This window comes from Corvus cornix, chromosome 5, assembly GCF_000738735.6.
Source record: "Corvus cornix cornix isolate S_Up_H32 chromosome 5, ASM73873v5, whole genome shotgun sequence".
Taxonomy (NCBI): domain Eukaryota; kingdom Metazoa; phylum Chordata; class Aves; order Passeriformes; family Corvidae; genus Corvus; species Corvus cornix.
The window spans coordinates 7,947,865-7,963,108 of record NC_046335.1 but is presented as its reverse complement, the minus strand read 5'-3'; the positions used below and the strand labels follow the sequence as shown (position 1 = coordinate 7,963,108).

Genomic DNA, 15,244 nt, shown 5'->3' with positions numbered 1-15,244 from the left:
AAAAGGCACGCCCAGGGCCTCCACAGAGCAGCGTTCTTACAACGCCCGGTGCCAGGGCTGTTGGGAAACGAGGCGCGCACGTCTCCCGACCAGCCCTAGAGCTACGTCAAACATTGCACAATTCTACCATGAATATTCACTTGATTTTTTTTTTTTTTTCCAAAGATGAAGTGGTTTTAGCCATGCTCAAACCTCGTATTTGCTTTTCACGGGGATTTGCGTAATCAAGTTACATTGGCACGAGTGTTTGTACAAACCAGATTTCAAAATCTGACATTGAAGTATTTGCAAAGATTGATTTTGAGCTTTTGTGGAACCCTGCCATGGGTTGGTTACCAGATGCATCCCCAAAAAGCTGCTTGATCTAAACCTGTCTCTGAAAGAGCCAATCTCTAGGACAGTAAAACCAAACAAAACTCAAGGACATTTGCACATAGGTTCCTACACTGAAGGCGAGCACAGACCAAGTTCACACACAAGGTTCCATGTGAATCTCATAAATACTACGGAAACATTTGCAATTGTCTGGTGGAGATACACTACAACTTCGATGAAAGGTCAGATGCTTTTTGTGATTATTCAGCAAAGGAATAAACCCTCAGGTCCAACAGATTTTTTTAAACCCTCAGGTCCAACAGATTTTAACCCTTGTGTCTCCTGATGGGCACTTCTGAAGGGGTAGGAGTGTCCAAGGCCTGACCCAAATGCAGGGGTGAAGGGAGTGAGACAGAAAGCCAGAGCTGACCCCTGCGGGTCCCTCACTGAGGGCAAAGGGATCGTCTCTCCAGGCCACATCTCTCCTGCAGCATGGTGCCCCCCATTCCTCAGCCACAGCTGTGCTCTGACCTCACTGCTGGGGGTCACAGAGCACAGAAGGGGAGTGAGTGCTGCCGTGAGAAGCACTAATGAATCCTTTTTGACACGCTGCCAGAGCTGTGTCACCTCCCCAAATGGCTGAGGGGTGACACCCTGACCCTCATGGTCCATCTGCTGCACCAAGTCTAAGTGCAGGACTAGTGTCAGCACTGAGGAGGAGGAGTGGACCAAACATCTCCCCCATACCCCTTCCCTTCCCACCACACCATGTGGCTTCAGTGGAGGAGTAACTCTGAGATGTTCAGGATTCTTCTGTCTGCTAAAGTCAGCCAGACAACCAGGAGTATTGCACCAGGACCGACCCCTGCCATATGCTTGGGATTATCTCCAAGGAATAGACACAGGATAGGCGTACAAAGGTAGCTGGTGCAGAAGGGACAGATCTGGAATCATTATGTCTAATATGGAATATAAAGGGGTAGTTTAACTAGTAGTACCACCAAGGTGTCCTCATAGCTTGAGCAAAGACTAGGCTTTGCAGACTTGACTCCTGCTGGCCAAAAGTCTGTGACCTCTGGGCAGCCCTGCAGCACAAGTACAGTCCTGGACAATTCTCCTTCTCTACAGCTCAAGGCAATCCTTGAGGCTCTGGTACAGCCATTGTCCTCCAGTCCAGCAGACCTCCCAGAAAGACACCAACACTGGTCATCCTGCTCTCCTCACTCTCTCTTAAGTGATTAACCTAAGGTGGTCAGCTGGTCTGTAACCAATTTTTGTTCTGTGCAATAGAAAAGGGTGAATGTGCCTTCTATAGCAGGTGTTTCTAGAAAGGTCAGTTGTTTTAAGCATGCTCTGACAAAAGCTACAGAAGAAAAGAACCTGGAGTTATTTAAATGCATGCATCAGAACTTTGGATTCATGGCTTAACGCTTGAAGAAGTTAATAGAAATGACAAAAAATTTGGTGATTATTTGCAAAGGGTTTGGTCACTTTTTTGCCTGTGTTAACAGTGGGATTCACATAAAAGGACTGGAACCTTGTTTAGCTTGGCAATAGTTAATGTCTCATGTTCTAGAGGAACCATGCTTGTCTCACATGGTGAAGAATTCAGGGGGCTGAGTGAGCTCACATGTAAGGTCTTTCTTGAGAAAAAAATTCCTTTAAAAGGCCCTTATGTTCTCAAATCAGGTCATGTTCTAGGAGTCTAATGCTCTCCCATTTTGACTTGAACTAAGTTTGAGGCAAAAAGAGGATTGCATATGATTTTTTAATGATTTAAACATGCCCTTTCGGTATGACTATACTCACTGCAGCAGGCCAGGATGCCATTCTCACGAGCAGCATATTTGATTTTACAGCAAATTTCACATAAACCAGGAAAAAATACAACCCCCAAGCCAATCGTGTCTATATAACTAATCTGAAAGGAACGCCGGAGGTTTGCTACTCTTCTTACCTTCATACTAGGCATCTGTTGAAAAACACGGTTCCAGGAACACAGGAACTAGTGAAGACTGCTTTCCTATGGATTTATGCCTGTGATTAATTACCTCTGCATCCAAGGTAGGAGCTCTAACTGAAGCTGGTCTCATGCCTGGAAACTTATGTCTCTCCCTTATCAGGATTACTGGATATCAGTACAGAAGGCTGTTTTCTTCTGATATCTCCACACTTAGAAAAATTCTAAAAATGTAGTGACTCTGAGATCTGCCAGATTTGATTGAAATGAATTAGCTGTTCTAAAGCTGAATGGCAGAATGATCCTGTATTGCCGTACTTCCATAGGGAAGTGAGAAAGACACAGCACGCTGCACTAAAGCCTGGTTAGTTTTACAACCTCTGTTTGGTGGTAAAGCCTACGCTTACTCAAGTTTTTTAGAAAAAGCGATGACACAAGATGGTTATTACAAAACCTAACAACACCTTGTTGAATATTTCTCAGAGTAGGAAATCAGCCATTGTTCTCTTTTGTCAAAAGAACCACAATTTACAAGTAAAAGCACTTTCACTCTATACCTTTCGAACAAAGCAGAGACACAAAAGCAAACGATGGTACTGAGCTTCAATTTGAACAATTAACCATTCAACAACTTTGTCTTGAACTTCAGTCAGCTCACTGGACACAAAATAATCCCAACACCCAGTACTTTTCATATCTAGCCTTTTTCTCAGTAATGATTTTAAACACAGAGAAGTTAATTTGTTACAAGTACTATGGTTTTTTTCCTTTAAGTATTAAACTCCTTTGGTTTTTGTGTTTGTTTCTTATCAACATACCTGCTCTTCCCTTTGGAAGTCCTGTTTTATAAGCTTCCACAACACCAGGCTGAAGTTGCATTACTTTTTCTTGATTTCCTCTCCAAATCTTGTCTGTAAATGGAACATGAAAAACAGTATATGCAGTTCCTTTGCTACAGCATTTTACTATTGCAGTACATACTTGAACTTCCCACAAGCTCCTAGGGGACTTCCAAATACAGCACACGTGGGGATACAATTTCTGTTCAATTCTGGTTTTGCAAGAAGTCATGTAATCACCTGTATCTTCAATTACTCTTCCCTAAAAAGATGACAGTTGAAATTACTCAGGTGTTTCCCTGGCAATGCAAAATGGCCTCTAGCATTAGGTTTTCCTGCTGACATGTTTGCCATGCATGAACATCTACCACAATAATTCTTCAGGTCATAAAGCACTCATTTTGGGGGAATGTTGGTCAAGCAAATGAATAATTGTTGGGTTTTTTTTAAGGAAGAGCTACCATACAAACTTATGAAAATCATGTCAGGTAATGAAATTTTAGTATTTTTCACTAGATTTTTTTTTTAAAAAAAGGCACTACAAACATCTAAAATAAGCCTCTTTCCTGACAAATTATTAAATGGAATTTCACCTCTCCATGAAAATTCCTTGGAAAAAAGTAGGAAAACATATCTTAACTGTCAGCTTTGCAAGACACACCAAAAGAAGTTCAGACAATCCTTGCAAAAGCTTGTGTTTGATAAACCAGATTAACAAAACCATGTGTGTTTCCAAAATGTTTATTTCATATCTTTGAAACTCGGTGGCTTTGTACTCTTGGTACTAGTCACAGAGCATGAAATCACTCATTTAAGAACTGATGAGCAAGCAAAATTTGTCATCATCAGTCATGTTTTTTTTGCATATGGGACTATACATCCTAGGTCTGAGACATGAGCATACTTTCAGCTTGAATAGAAGTAATTTTTGAAAGCATTTTTATTTGTCTTATCATAGATGTCAGAAAACAAATGTGTTGGGTTTTTTTCATTCTAGCTTTTGACAGTTTGTTTACTTATAAGGGAATATGGAATAAGTTGCAGGACTGTAAAGCATTCATACAAATCAATATTTTGAGACACAAAAAATCCATAATGGTTAGGTAATTACAATGTTAAACTATACTCTCAGTCAATTTACAATAATGCCTTTTAAAATGCTTACTAAAGCAGCCCAGACATATCCAAGACTTCAAAAAAAGTCTAAGGACAGCTTTGAAAACAGGTAATCCCTGGTGAGTCTGCAGGCTCAGCTCATGTGTGAATCCCTAACCTGCTCCAGGACTGAAACCCTTCACTGCTGCACCTCCAAGGCAGCCTGGTCAGGAAAGGTGCTTTTTCATTCAAAGACCTGATTCTCTCTTCATTGACCAAATTTGTCCTTTAGGCAAATATAGCTATGTTTGTAGAGACAGGTGATGTCTTTTGCTAGGCAAACTCCCAGAGCTGCAGCAGAGAGAGGGGGTTAAAAGACGCCAACAAGCACCACACAGAGAAGCAATACGCAGACAAGCCATTGTTGTGGCAGCCTGGATCCTTGCACTTCTTGCCTTTGCTGAATGCTCGAGCTGCAGAAACTCTGATTTTCTGGCAAGGAAAAAGGAGAAATAAAGCCACAGGCACAGAGGCAGAAGGAAACAGATACTCAATGTTACCTGCAAAGGAAGCAGATTGGATATTAGCTATGTGCTTGACAAAGCTTTCTTTTGTGCAAATCAACAGCCCAGTGCCACCAGGCAGACCAACAGCCTTGTTTCACACACGGCATTGATGCCGTGCAAGCTCCATCACTCTTCCCTAGGAGCACAAGAGAAAAAAGGCTGCTAGGAGTGGCAGCAGAATCTGTCAGAAGCCTTTCCTAATTCAAGAGGCTACGTTTTTTTTTTAAATTTCCCATTTACATGTAGAAATTTTAAAAATCCCCACCAGCAAGTATCATCTCTCACCATTTGTAGTAACAGCTCACTAATTCAGAATTCATAATCTTACAGGCACCTTTTCATTTCTGATGTCTCTCATTACCTTAGAGGATCACATAGAGGGGGAACTTATTGTATTAACCTTTAAGTGACGCATACTTAACCAATACCTCTTTGGACTAGCAAAGAAATGACCATGACATTTAGAAAATAAAGTGTTCTTTTTATTATTATTCCTTTTTTTTTAAATTTTTTTTTTTATTTACCAGGGAAGCGAAGCATGAGAAGCTGAATTAGACTGAGACACATTATTAAAGCAATAGGGAGACAAGCTAATTTTACAGACTGGTCTCTGCAAAGTCAGACCACTTGTAGGTACACATCAGTTCTGCATGGTGACTGTGCAAGTTTCAGCAATACCCATTCTTACATCTGCTGAGCCAAGATATCAGGCTTGTAAAAGCACATAAGATTTGGCATAAGTTTTAAGAATGTAATAAAACAGGATATATATTTCTGTTTAAATGCTTAACTCCACAAATGCCTACTTACCTAACACCTTTCCTGTTAAGCCAAGTAGTCTCTATAAATTGTTTTAACTAGGCACAGCTTCCTCAGTAAAGGAATGCACACAGCTAGATGCTTTGTACAGTAATATAGAGTTATAAATACACACATGTGCATTTGATAGTTTAACAAATGAACAAATTATACTGATTCCTATCTGTAACATGCAGACTGATGCACACTAAGGAGGTGGGGAAGAGCATTTTAAAAATAACTGAACATGAAATTGCTCATTTAATGAAAATGGAGAGTGTGGGGGCAGAGGGGAACACCCACAATTGCTCAAACCTGTGGGTTTTCAACACAGTTCAGAGCAGTTTTGGGAACATTTCCCAGAGGAACAGAAGATATTTAGTTATTCCTATCAATGCTGATTTTGAGAGTTTATAAAACACTCAAACTGCCTGTTTTACCCTTAGGCATCTGCTGTCCAGTTCAGTGGTTCACACACAGAAAAGCATCAAGAAAAATTACCTGCAGATTTATAATTTTTGAAGGAATCTCTGATACTACAACAAACACTACCACATAAGCCAGATTTATTTCACTGTGAGATATGACAGTTTGTATCTATATTTGGATCCTCCTGAATCAGCATTTATTACTGCAATACCTATGAGTGATCTCTCAATTAAGACACGTAGCATTGGCTTCTCTTTGGTCCAGCTGTATCCTGCAGACTGAACTGGCGAGTGCCTATATGCTATTTTGTCCTTTAACATGAAGTTATTAAGTGAGAAAGCAAAGTTTAACTACTACAGCAACTACAAATTATCTTATGCCAAGTGTAATACAAAGAAACATTTTCCAATTCATTGAAAACTCACACCAAGTGCATGGTTTCGTAAGATGGAGCCAATAAGCATTCAACTGTTGAGTTTGCAAAATTTAGCAAAATGATATGGTCTTTCCTCAAAGCAGATGATTCTAAAGCACATAAGCTCAGTGGTCTCCTTATTCTTGAGGTGATACTCAAATGTTCTCAACACCTCCTTAGCACCCCCACCTCCAATCCTCTTTCCAGGTTTGAGAATCTGCATCGGAGGTAAGGTCACTCATGGGAAGGCAGAGCCTGTCAGACACAGCAGGGTTCTCTTTTCACGTTCAGCAACTTGCTTGGTTCAGATCTACAGAAAACAACCACGTTACTGACAGATGTCTTCCCTTGGCACGGCCATGGCAACACATTCCAGAAACCAATCCATATTTTCCCCCTTCCCTACTCCCTGCTAGCTTGGAGCTTTTCCCCAGTAGCAGCTTCTGATGGTAAACATTTGTTATAATAAAATCATAGGCTATACTCTAATTATCCCTTTCCCCCAAAAAAGTTTCCTAGGAAGAAGCTTAGTTATATACACTCTAAACCGAATGTGCTGGAAGAAAAGACCACCATCCCATGTTGTATTACATTTTTTGTTATTTAAAAAAAGCCAAGGGGAAACCCTTGGTAAGAGTGGAGCATATTAATTATGACAAGACATCATGACATACCAACCAGTGAGATTTAAAGGCCGCTAATAACACTTTTTGTAGTAATTAGTGCAAGACAGTTATCTCATAAAAACAAATATTTGATGGTAGACTTCAATGATAAACAATTCACTTGATGACATTTACATATAAATACACATAAATAAAAACCTACATCATTTAGGTTTGTAGTTAACAAAAAGTATGATCTGAAATGAATTAAATGTAATTGTATATAGCTGGATCAGAGCTCTTCCTATAATGATACTCAAGTATGTGGGGTATGAAAAGCATAAATGTACAATTCTCAATTTAGTAAAGTACTACTCTATGAAACAGAATAATGAAAACAGCTCTTACATTTTAATGCCAAGTATAAAATTGTATATTTACATTTACATACACTTTACTGAACTACATGGGGTAGCTCATGGTAAAAAAACATCCCTTTTTGAAAATCTTGCAAAAAATATATCAACTGCAGATATGATCAAAAGTTACTAAGTTAGCAGCTGACATAACATCTGTAGTAAAAAATATATTTTAGGAAAATACCTGGAAAAATCTAAACACCAATAAACACTTTAAAACTATTTTTGAAGTAAAAATTGTAGCAAAACCCAAAGAAGCTAGCAAGGATAACAAGAACTATTGCATACTGCTCTTTAAGAGCCACATAGCGACTTAAAACAGAAGCAGCAGGTATGGTAGTTTTGTGGTGTAACAAAGTGGAAACCAGAGGAAAATAGGAAACCAGTTATCCAACTTCCCTCTCTGTTATTTCCATTTTTACGGGGGAAGTATAATAATATAAGAGAATCCCTCTCCCTGAGGATATCCTCCACCAAAGGCTAAAACAAATTGGTAAAAGGAACCCAATTTCATGAGCCTTGGATCCCAAACGTAGAAACATTTACCGTATGTACTTACAGTTCAGTGGATGATAAATCAGATTATTACACTACAACTTGCAGGTTAACTTTAAGAGTTAACACTATTTTGCAATATGAAGTGCTTCTTAATATATATATAATATAGAGATATTTGTAAAATACTTGTGCAGATGTGATAGAACAAACCATGGAAATTTCTTTCTCAAGTTTTTTCTTCCTATTAACAGATCTTTACCTCCTACACAAGGAGGTTCAGGATTCAACAAGGATTTCCACAATATGATCAAGGTCATTAAGATCAGATTTACAATTAGAGTTAGAAGCTGTATTTGTTGGAGAAGAAAATGTTTCAAGACTATCACAGTGTCCCATTTTTGTGTTGCTCATCATGCCTGTTAACATAGTATCAAGATCATAGTAAGAATTGTCAACTTCTGAAAACAGATCCTCAACAGAATTAGGACTTTTATTCTCCAGTGTCTCAAATATTTGATCTAAAGATTTTTGAAAGTTTCCTTTATTTTCTTGTGGATTCTCCATTTCCCACATGTTGCTCTGCAGGTTTCTTGGTGCTTGCACTGAAGAGGCTGTTGACATAGTTTCTGAACTATCTTGTGCCTGGTCACTCTCAAAGTCTTTATTGAAAGTACCATAGCCTGGAACATGCTTTCCCTCAGCTTGATCCCGAGATGAACGACAGAGGATATCTGTTGAAACAAGACGATCCAGGGATGCCTGCCCTGTACTCTGTGTATTTATCATTTGCCAAGTCCCATCTTGAGTCATTTCCTCTTGGATCTGCCGTACCGTGTTGGCTATAAGTACTGAACGACAAAGGTTGGGTTCAACCAGCATGTGACACAGCTGAAGTTTAACCAAGGACATGTCTAAAAGTGACTGCCGCTGGAGATTATACGAAGGAATAGCCTTAATACCAGCCAGAGTCCCTTCAATATCTTCTTCACCATCAAAACATTTTCTCTTTAATCCTCGCACAAACATCGTGTCCTGTTAAAAAAACCAAACAAATAAAAAAAAATCATGTAGAACACAAACAGCTCAAGAAAGAGGGGGGAAAAAAAGAGACTAAAAAACAGGACAGCAAACTTTCATCTTTTATTAAAAAGCAAATTCTTTTAAAATAGAAACATCAGAATTGTCATACCATGTTCTAGAATGGCCAGTGTGGTACAACAGGGGTCAGGAACATATGGACCGAGTCCCAAAGGCGACATTCGGGAACCAGGGGTGAGCAGGTCCACAAGGCATGGCATCGGAGAGAGGCAGGGGCTCCCAGCTCCTGGCTCCCATTAAGCTCCACACTTGATGGAAGTCAGGAGCTGCTGCCTCGCACAGAAGCAAACATCTCACCGGCTGTATTTCACCTACTGGAGAGGCAGTTTCTCCTCGCTCCTCCCGAGTTTCTACTGGCATGCTTAACCTCTAATTTTGGAAATAAAAATACAACCTGGCACACCATCTTTAAAAGATTTGACCCCTCCAGAACATTAACATGCCTAACAGAGTAATAAAAAAAAAACAAACATGGGCAGCATATGTGAAAAGATGAGCTTATTTTGGCTACAAAGAGAGTAATATCTAGATTTGTTCCATGTAACTTGAGACGTTCAGCAGAGGTGCCCAAAGCAGTCCTTCCAGTTCCCCTCCTTGAGTGAGTAAGCGAACTGCGTAATTCCAGTAAGAACTGGGCAAGTCCAGTAAGGATAGTCACAGTCATCCTCTGTATGGGCTTCTGTACTGCTTTCCCAGCTGACTGTAAGACAGCAAAATTCCTGTATTCCTAGTTTAGGTTCACCAGCTAAAAATACACAGGGTCCATGCAGGCTTCTCAGTATTCACACCTAAAACCCCTTGCTGAATTTTCCAAGGGGTGCCTCTCAAGTACCAGCCTCAGCTCTTCCTCTGAATTGCACTAATTTTGACAACAGTGCCCCATGCAAATATTGCAGCTGGTCCCTTGAAATACAAAGTAACTTTTAAAAAATGCAATATATATCACTTCTTTTAGTCTCATAAGAATTAGGCTGCAAATGAAAGCTAGTACCTGATCTCCACATTTATGCTGCTTCTTTATTTCCCTTCTAAGTCTTCTGTCCCTAGAATTCTTGTTTGCCCAATATTTGGGAATTTTTTTTTCAAGGTAGTGACCCAAACAAAACAGTCTTTCAACTAAAAGCCGATAAAACCAAAATACTATTGCAGTGTCTTTCTATATCATTTCCAATTTTCCTTGATAAGCCCTAAACTCTGCCTTGCTTTTCTGGTTGCTACAGTACATTCTACATATTTTCAAGGAATTCTCTCTCAGCTTTTTCAGAGACACTAAAAATCCACCAAAGGGCAACAACACTGTTCCTTTTAAAATACATTACACACTTATCTACTGTGAAAACCTGGGGATAACACAGTAGCTAGATAAACACTTGGTCTGACTCTGTACAACACTTGTTACATTGCTGTATATATCCATGAAATAACCTTCTTTGGGATTTGCTGACTCTTAAAAGATTTCTTTCCACTGAAGGTACAAAACTCTTTATAAATCATAATGTGCACAGACTACAATATAGAATGAACTTGGTCTTGTGGTCATTTTTCGTAACTTCTTAAAAGCTATCCATGGATTAGCAATGTATGAAATACTTTGGATGTTTCTTCTAAAATTATATCCTGAAACCTAACACATTTGCACTACTCTTGTTAAATACAACACACATTGTTGCTTGATAGTTCCTTTTCCAAATTTTAGACATTCCTGCAAACTTCCTATCAGAGGATATCCTATTTAATTTTTCCCACATTTGTATGTACAGTAATTTCTGAACACACCCTCCCCCCATGCGAAACAACATCTAGAAACATCTTTTGGGACTGCGTACAAACCACATATGATTACATCATCGAACATTAAACACTGTGCAGAGTTTGAAGCTTCTTTTATTTCAACTTACATTCTTGTGATGAGTAATTAAAACTTCAATTGAACGTTAACCTGGTTTTCATATATCTATAATTTGGCATTCAAATGCCTTCTAAGGCACACCAACAGAACAGAACACGGGAGAAAACTTGAAAACCTCAATACATCACACACACTTGGGTACCTAGAAGCAGAGGAAAAACATTTATGGATTCTTAAAGGTAAACCCTTCACAGCATTCACTGTATTTTTTCTAAAACTTGCTTTCAATTAGTATCTTACATCATAAAGCCACTTCTTTGTCATCACAAAGTACCAGGTTAGAGTTTCATTTAAGAAGCAAAAAGTGACTTACCAGGAATTGTGTTTGATGCAGTCCTTCCTGTTCTCCCATGCTACTGAGCAAGAGTCCATACAGTAAAAGTGAGAGCACCGCCTAAACAAGCACAAGGAAACAGGATGTCAAGCAGGGACAGGAGATGCAGAACAAAATAGTTTGGCTTCAGTATCTCTATCCTGTGTGATGTGAGCATCATTCCCACAAACATGAATAGTGCTATTAAACCCAGTGCACAGTTAGAGCACAAATGTGATTTGGCCAACAATACCCCCAAAATATGCAGCAGAAGGAAAATGCCAGTTTAATTCCAAGTCCTAGGCTATTGCCCCGACCTTTGGACCAGCCTCTCCCTTATGCCTTACACCACTGCCATTTATAGAGCAAACAAAAGTTTTTCATATGAGCATTAAATATTAGGTGCGCACAAACAAAAGGTAATAAAAGCAAGTCATCCTTACTTTTATTACAAAGCTATAGTTTTCACCTTTTCACAAACCCATGTATATCTCTGTAGCATCTAGAGAAAATGAGCTGGCACAAACACAAAACTGAAACATAGCAAAACATGAGAGAATTTTCCTTTACCACCACAGAAACTTTATGACTAAGATTCACTTTGCAAGATGACAATAACGAAAGTAATGACAATAATTAAATTGCTTTAACTATAAAGGCTGAGTTTTTAAAACACATTTAAAGCATAGCAAGATTTGATATATCAAATACAACTTCCCATCACATGCAACAATTCCCGTAACTACTGAAACTAGAAAGAATGTTATTCCAACAGGCTACAGAAACTTTTGTAATAAAGTATGGAAACAATTCAGATACTTTTCTAGGCATGTCTGTGCAGTACAAGAGAGTTCGGTGTCTGCAACTGAAGTGCATACCTAGAAAAGAAAGAAGTAGAGGATGCACATGGACATCTGCTCTTATTTTCTGTTTTGTGTAGTAATAAACAATTTTTCAAGATTGCTTGCTCCCAAATGTGGGGTGGAAGAAGACAGCTGACAAAGGACTTGGGGGTGGGAGTGCAGAAAACATGTTTTTCCTCAAGAAGCTCCATACTCATTAAAATACCACAATGGAAAAAACCCCCACCTTTAACATTCTCAAGCCAAAATGTTTTGACTTGATCCCAGATATTCAAACTAAATGATGTTATGTCATGGAAACTGTATTTCAACCAATTCATAGTCTCATTTTCTTTTATGGACTGAGCTCACAGCAACTTTAAAAACAGTATCTTAAGGCATCTGAACTGCAACTTCAGTCAGACACCATATCAAGTCAATAAACTATTTCTTATTTCTGGCAAACACTTTATAACACTATAAAATTTCAGAAGTTTTTGCTCCCCAGGTATACTTTCAAAACATTCTATAAACTAAAAGTGATCTCTTTGAAAGCCTGTGTCTGGTTACTATTTGAATCCCAAAATTTCTGCTTTATTGGAGGGTAGGTGACAAGGGCATAAACCTAATTTTAAAAAACCCAACCAAGCAAAACCCACCAAACATCCCCCCTCCCCCCCCCCGCCAATAACTACAGGTAAAGATGGTGCAATCATGAGAAAACCAAACTGGAATCTTTTCTGATGCTATTTAGTATATCTGACAATTTTAGAGGGAGAGGCTGTGGCTGTTAGCCTCCCAAAATAGTGGACAATACAGGAGGTGACTGTTGCCATGAGTTCTTGGTAAAAGAGCCATTATCACATCCACAAACTAAAAGACAAGAGATGCTGGCAGACCAGTCCAGTCTGTAATCCATTTACATATTACAGAAGGAAAGTTTTCTCATGCAATATAATAATGTGTAAAACCTACTGCATGTGATTCCAAGTTCTTCCCTAGGGCAATAACCAAACCACGTGGACCTCTGTTAATATAAACTTGAAGAATATGCCCATCACAGCAGTCACTTCTTTGGATTCTATAAACTGGCATTATGTGTGCCTCAGAAACCAAGTTCTCAGTAAAAGCATACTAACTTCATAGTTATTATCACATGCAGTTAAAACCTTGCACACAAATGACCTCCCACAGACTTCTCTGCATTATCTCCAATAAGCACTCATCTCAAGAGAATGCTAAATTTGAAACTTAATTAATTAAAATCTAAGTACCTTTTCCTATTGATTTACATATTAACATACTCAAAAAGGCATTAGCCATTGTGTAAAACCTTTTGATACATCAGAGAAAGATTGCTGCTGCTTCAGTCAAGATGTTCAAAATCCCCCGATAATTTCAAGCAGCGTCTTTCTCTGTCCAAGAGGCAGTATCTGGACTAGCTACATCATCTCCTTTCTTCCACTGCTACCCCAGTGTCATGAGCCCAAACTTTGTGTGTTCAACTAAACTGCTGTTTGAAACAGCTATACAAAAAAAAAATGCTGTCAAGGAGACAACAGCTAGCTGCAGCAAAATGCACGAGGAAAAAGCAATTTTGTGGATTTTTTTTTTTTAATAATAGCACAGTGTTATATAATTCGTAAGTTTTGCTTTTAGGATAGACAAATTCCCCGTCTGCTTTACAAATAAGGTGCTGGAAATTTGATCCAATTCGTATTAGAGCATCAACTTAAGACATTCCAGGTTCACACTCTATTCAGACTCATATAGCGATATGCTGCCAAAGATACAGTTAAGTACTTAAGGGAAAAAGCTGCTACCCATTAGTTGGAGTAACAGAGAAGATAGGGAATTTCAGCAGTGCTTATCTTTAGGAGAAAGCAGACAAGACCTACCTAGGCCAGTGCTGGAGGTTCAGTGAAGCACAGCACTGCTTTTTGTGCAGCCGTAAGTACAGTGATGATGGTTAACAGGGGAAGGCAAGAAGGGGCCGTATCTCCCCTCTGCCACTCTAATCCTTCTCCACTCCAACACTGGCTTTTCTAAGAACCGTGGGAACAAACCAAAGCTCTGTGTAATAGTGGAGAAAAAGACTGAAAGACAGCTACTCCTCTTTCAGACATGCACGTGTGCCCATATGGTGGTGTCGAGGTACAAGGTGGGATGCGGACACAGCAGAGGGCTGGTAAAGCCAGAAATATCGCTATTCGGACTGGAACAAAGGCCCCTATAAAGCACTAGGGTCTGCCCACCCCCGGGGCGCAGGGAGCTGGCAGGCACCTCTCCGGCACTCGAGAGATTCGGGAAGCGGTTCCAGCACCCGGGGAAGGGCAGGCTCGGCGGCTGGGGCAGGAGCTCGTGAAAACGCAGACGGGGCCCGGGAGCGCTCAACGCGGGGGGGCCCGCAGAGCCGGGGGGAGAGGCGGGACCAGGGCGGGGAGCGAGGGGGAGCTCCCCGGCGGTGGGAGGGCAGCGGGGTGCCCGGGGGAGGCGCGGACGATGAGGGAGCGCGGCTGCGGAAGGGACCGAGCAGAGGAGGAGTGCGGAATGGGCCCCCTTGTCCAGCCCGCCCCGGCCCCCTCAGCGCTCCCAGCGGTTACTCATCGCCCCGCGCTCCCGCCGCCATTTTGAATCGACTCCGTCCCCTCCGCGGGTTCCGCCGGCACCGACTTCCCACGGATCCGACCCAGCCCAGCCCGACCCAGCCCACCGTACTCACCGCCTTGCCGCTGCTGTCGCCGGCGCTCACCCGCGCAGGAACCCCACTCCGCTCCCGCCTCACCGCCCGCTCCGCGCCTGAGGGACGGGCGGGGCCAACCGGCCCCGCCTCCCCCCGCCCGCCATCTTATTGTCAAACCCCACAAAGGGACCGGCGGTCGCCGGGGGCGGGCCTTCCCCGGCGACCACGCCCACCAGGGAGCGGCGGCGGCTGCTATTGGCTACCGCCAAGCTGTGAAGGCGCCTCTCGCCGCTGCGATTGGCCACGGCTCCCTTCTGTCCCGCCCCCGGGCTCCGCCCCTGGAGGCTGTGGGGTTGCCATGGCGGCCGAGCCCTTCCCCTCTGCCGTGAGAGGCTGAGGGAGGCGGGGGCGGGGGCGAGGCGGGGCCGCCCCGATTTCAAACCGCAGCCAAGGCCCCGCG

General features: G+C 41.3%; 1 protein-coding gene across 3 annotated transcripts; it reads right to left on the bottom strand.

Annotated features, from left to right (window-relative positions):
- Positions 1 to 5,270: 5,270 nt before the first annotated feature.
- CDCA4 (cell division cycle associated 4) lies at positions 5,271 to 14,942 on the bottom strand. Of its 3 annotated transcripts, XM_039552711.1 has the most exons (5): positions 14,000 to 14,153; positions 11,260 to 11,340; positions 10,936 to 11,088; positions 9,129 to 9,406; positions 5,271 to 8,971 (listed from the first exon to the last, which is right to left on the bottom strand). In XM_039552711.1, exons 4-5 carry the CDS (start codon positions 9,129 to 9,131, stop codon positions 8,216 to 8,218), a joined length of 759 nt encoding a protein of 252 aa, XP_039408645.1. In that variant the 5' UTR covers positions 9,132 to 9,406; positions 10,936 to 11,088; positions 11,260 to 11,340; positions 14,000 to 14,153; the 3' UTR covers positions 5,271 to 8,215. The 3 variants fall into 3 exon arrangements, with proteins under 3 accessions (XP_039408645.1, XP_039408644.1, XP_039408643.1); XM_039552710.1 differs by lacking the exons at positions 9,129 to 9,406; positions 10,936 to 11,088; positions 14,000 to 14,153 and adding an exon at positions 14,824 to 14,942; XM_039552709.1 differs by lacking the exons at positions 9,129 to 9,406; positions 10,936 to 11,088; positions 14,000 to 14,153 and adding an exon at positions 12,079 to 12,100.
- Between the last annotated feature and the right edge of the window lie 302 nt (positions 14,943 to 15,244).

Excerpts from the sequence above, each read along its gene's own strand:
- CDCA4 (XM_039552709.1), bottom strand. Across the intron at positions 8,972-11,259 it reads TGCATCAAACACAATTCCTG|GACACGATGTTTGTGCGAGG; the intron begins GTAAGTCACTTT and ends TTTTTTTAACAG.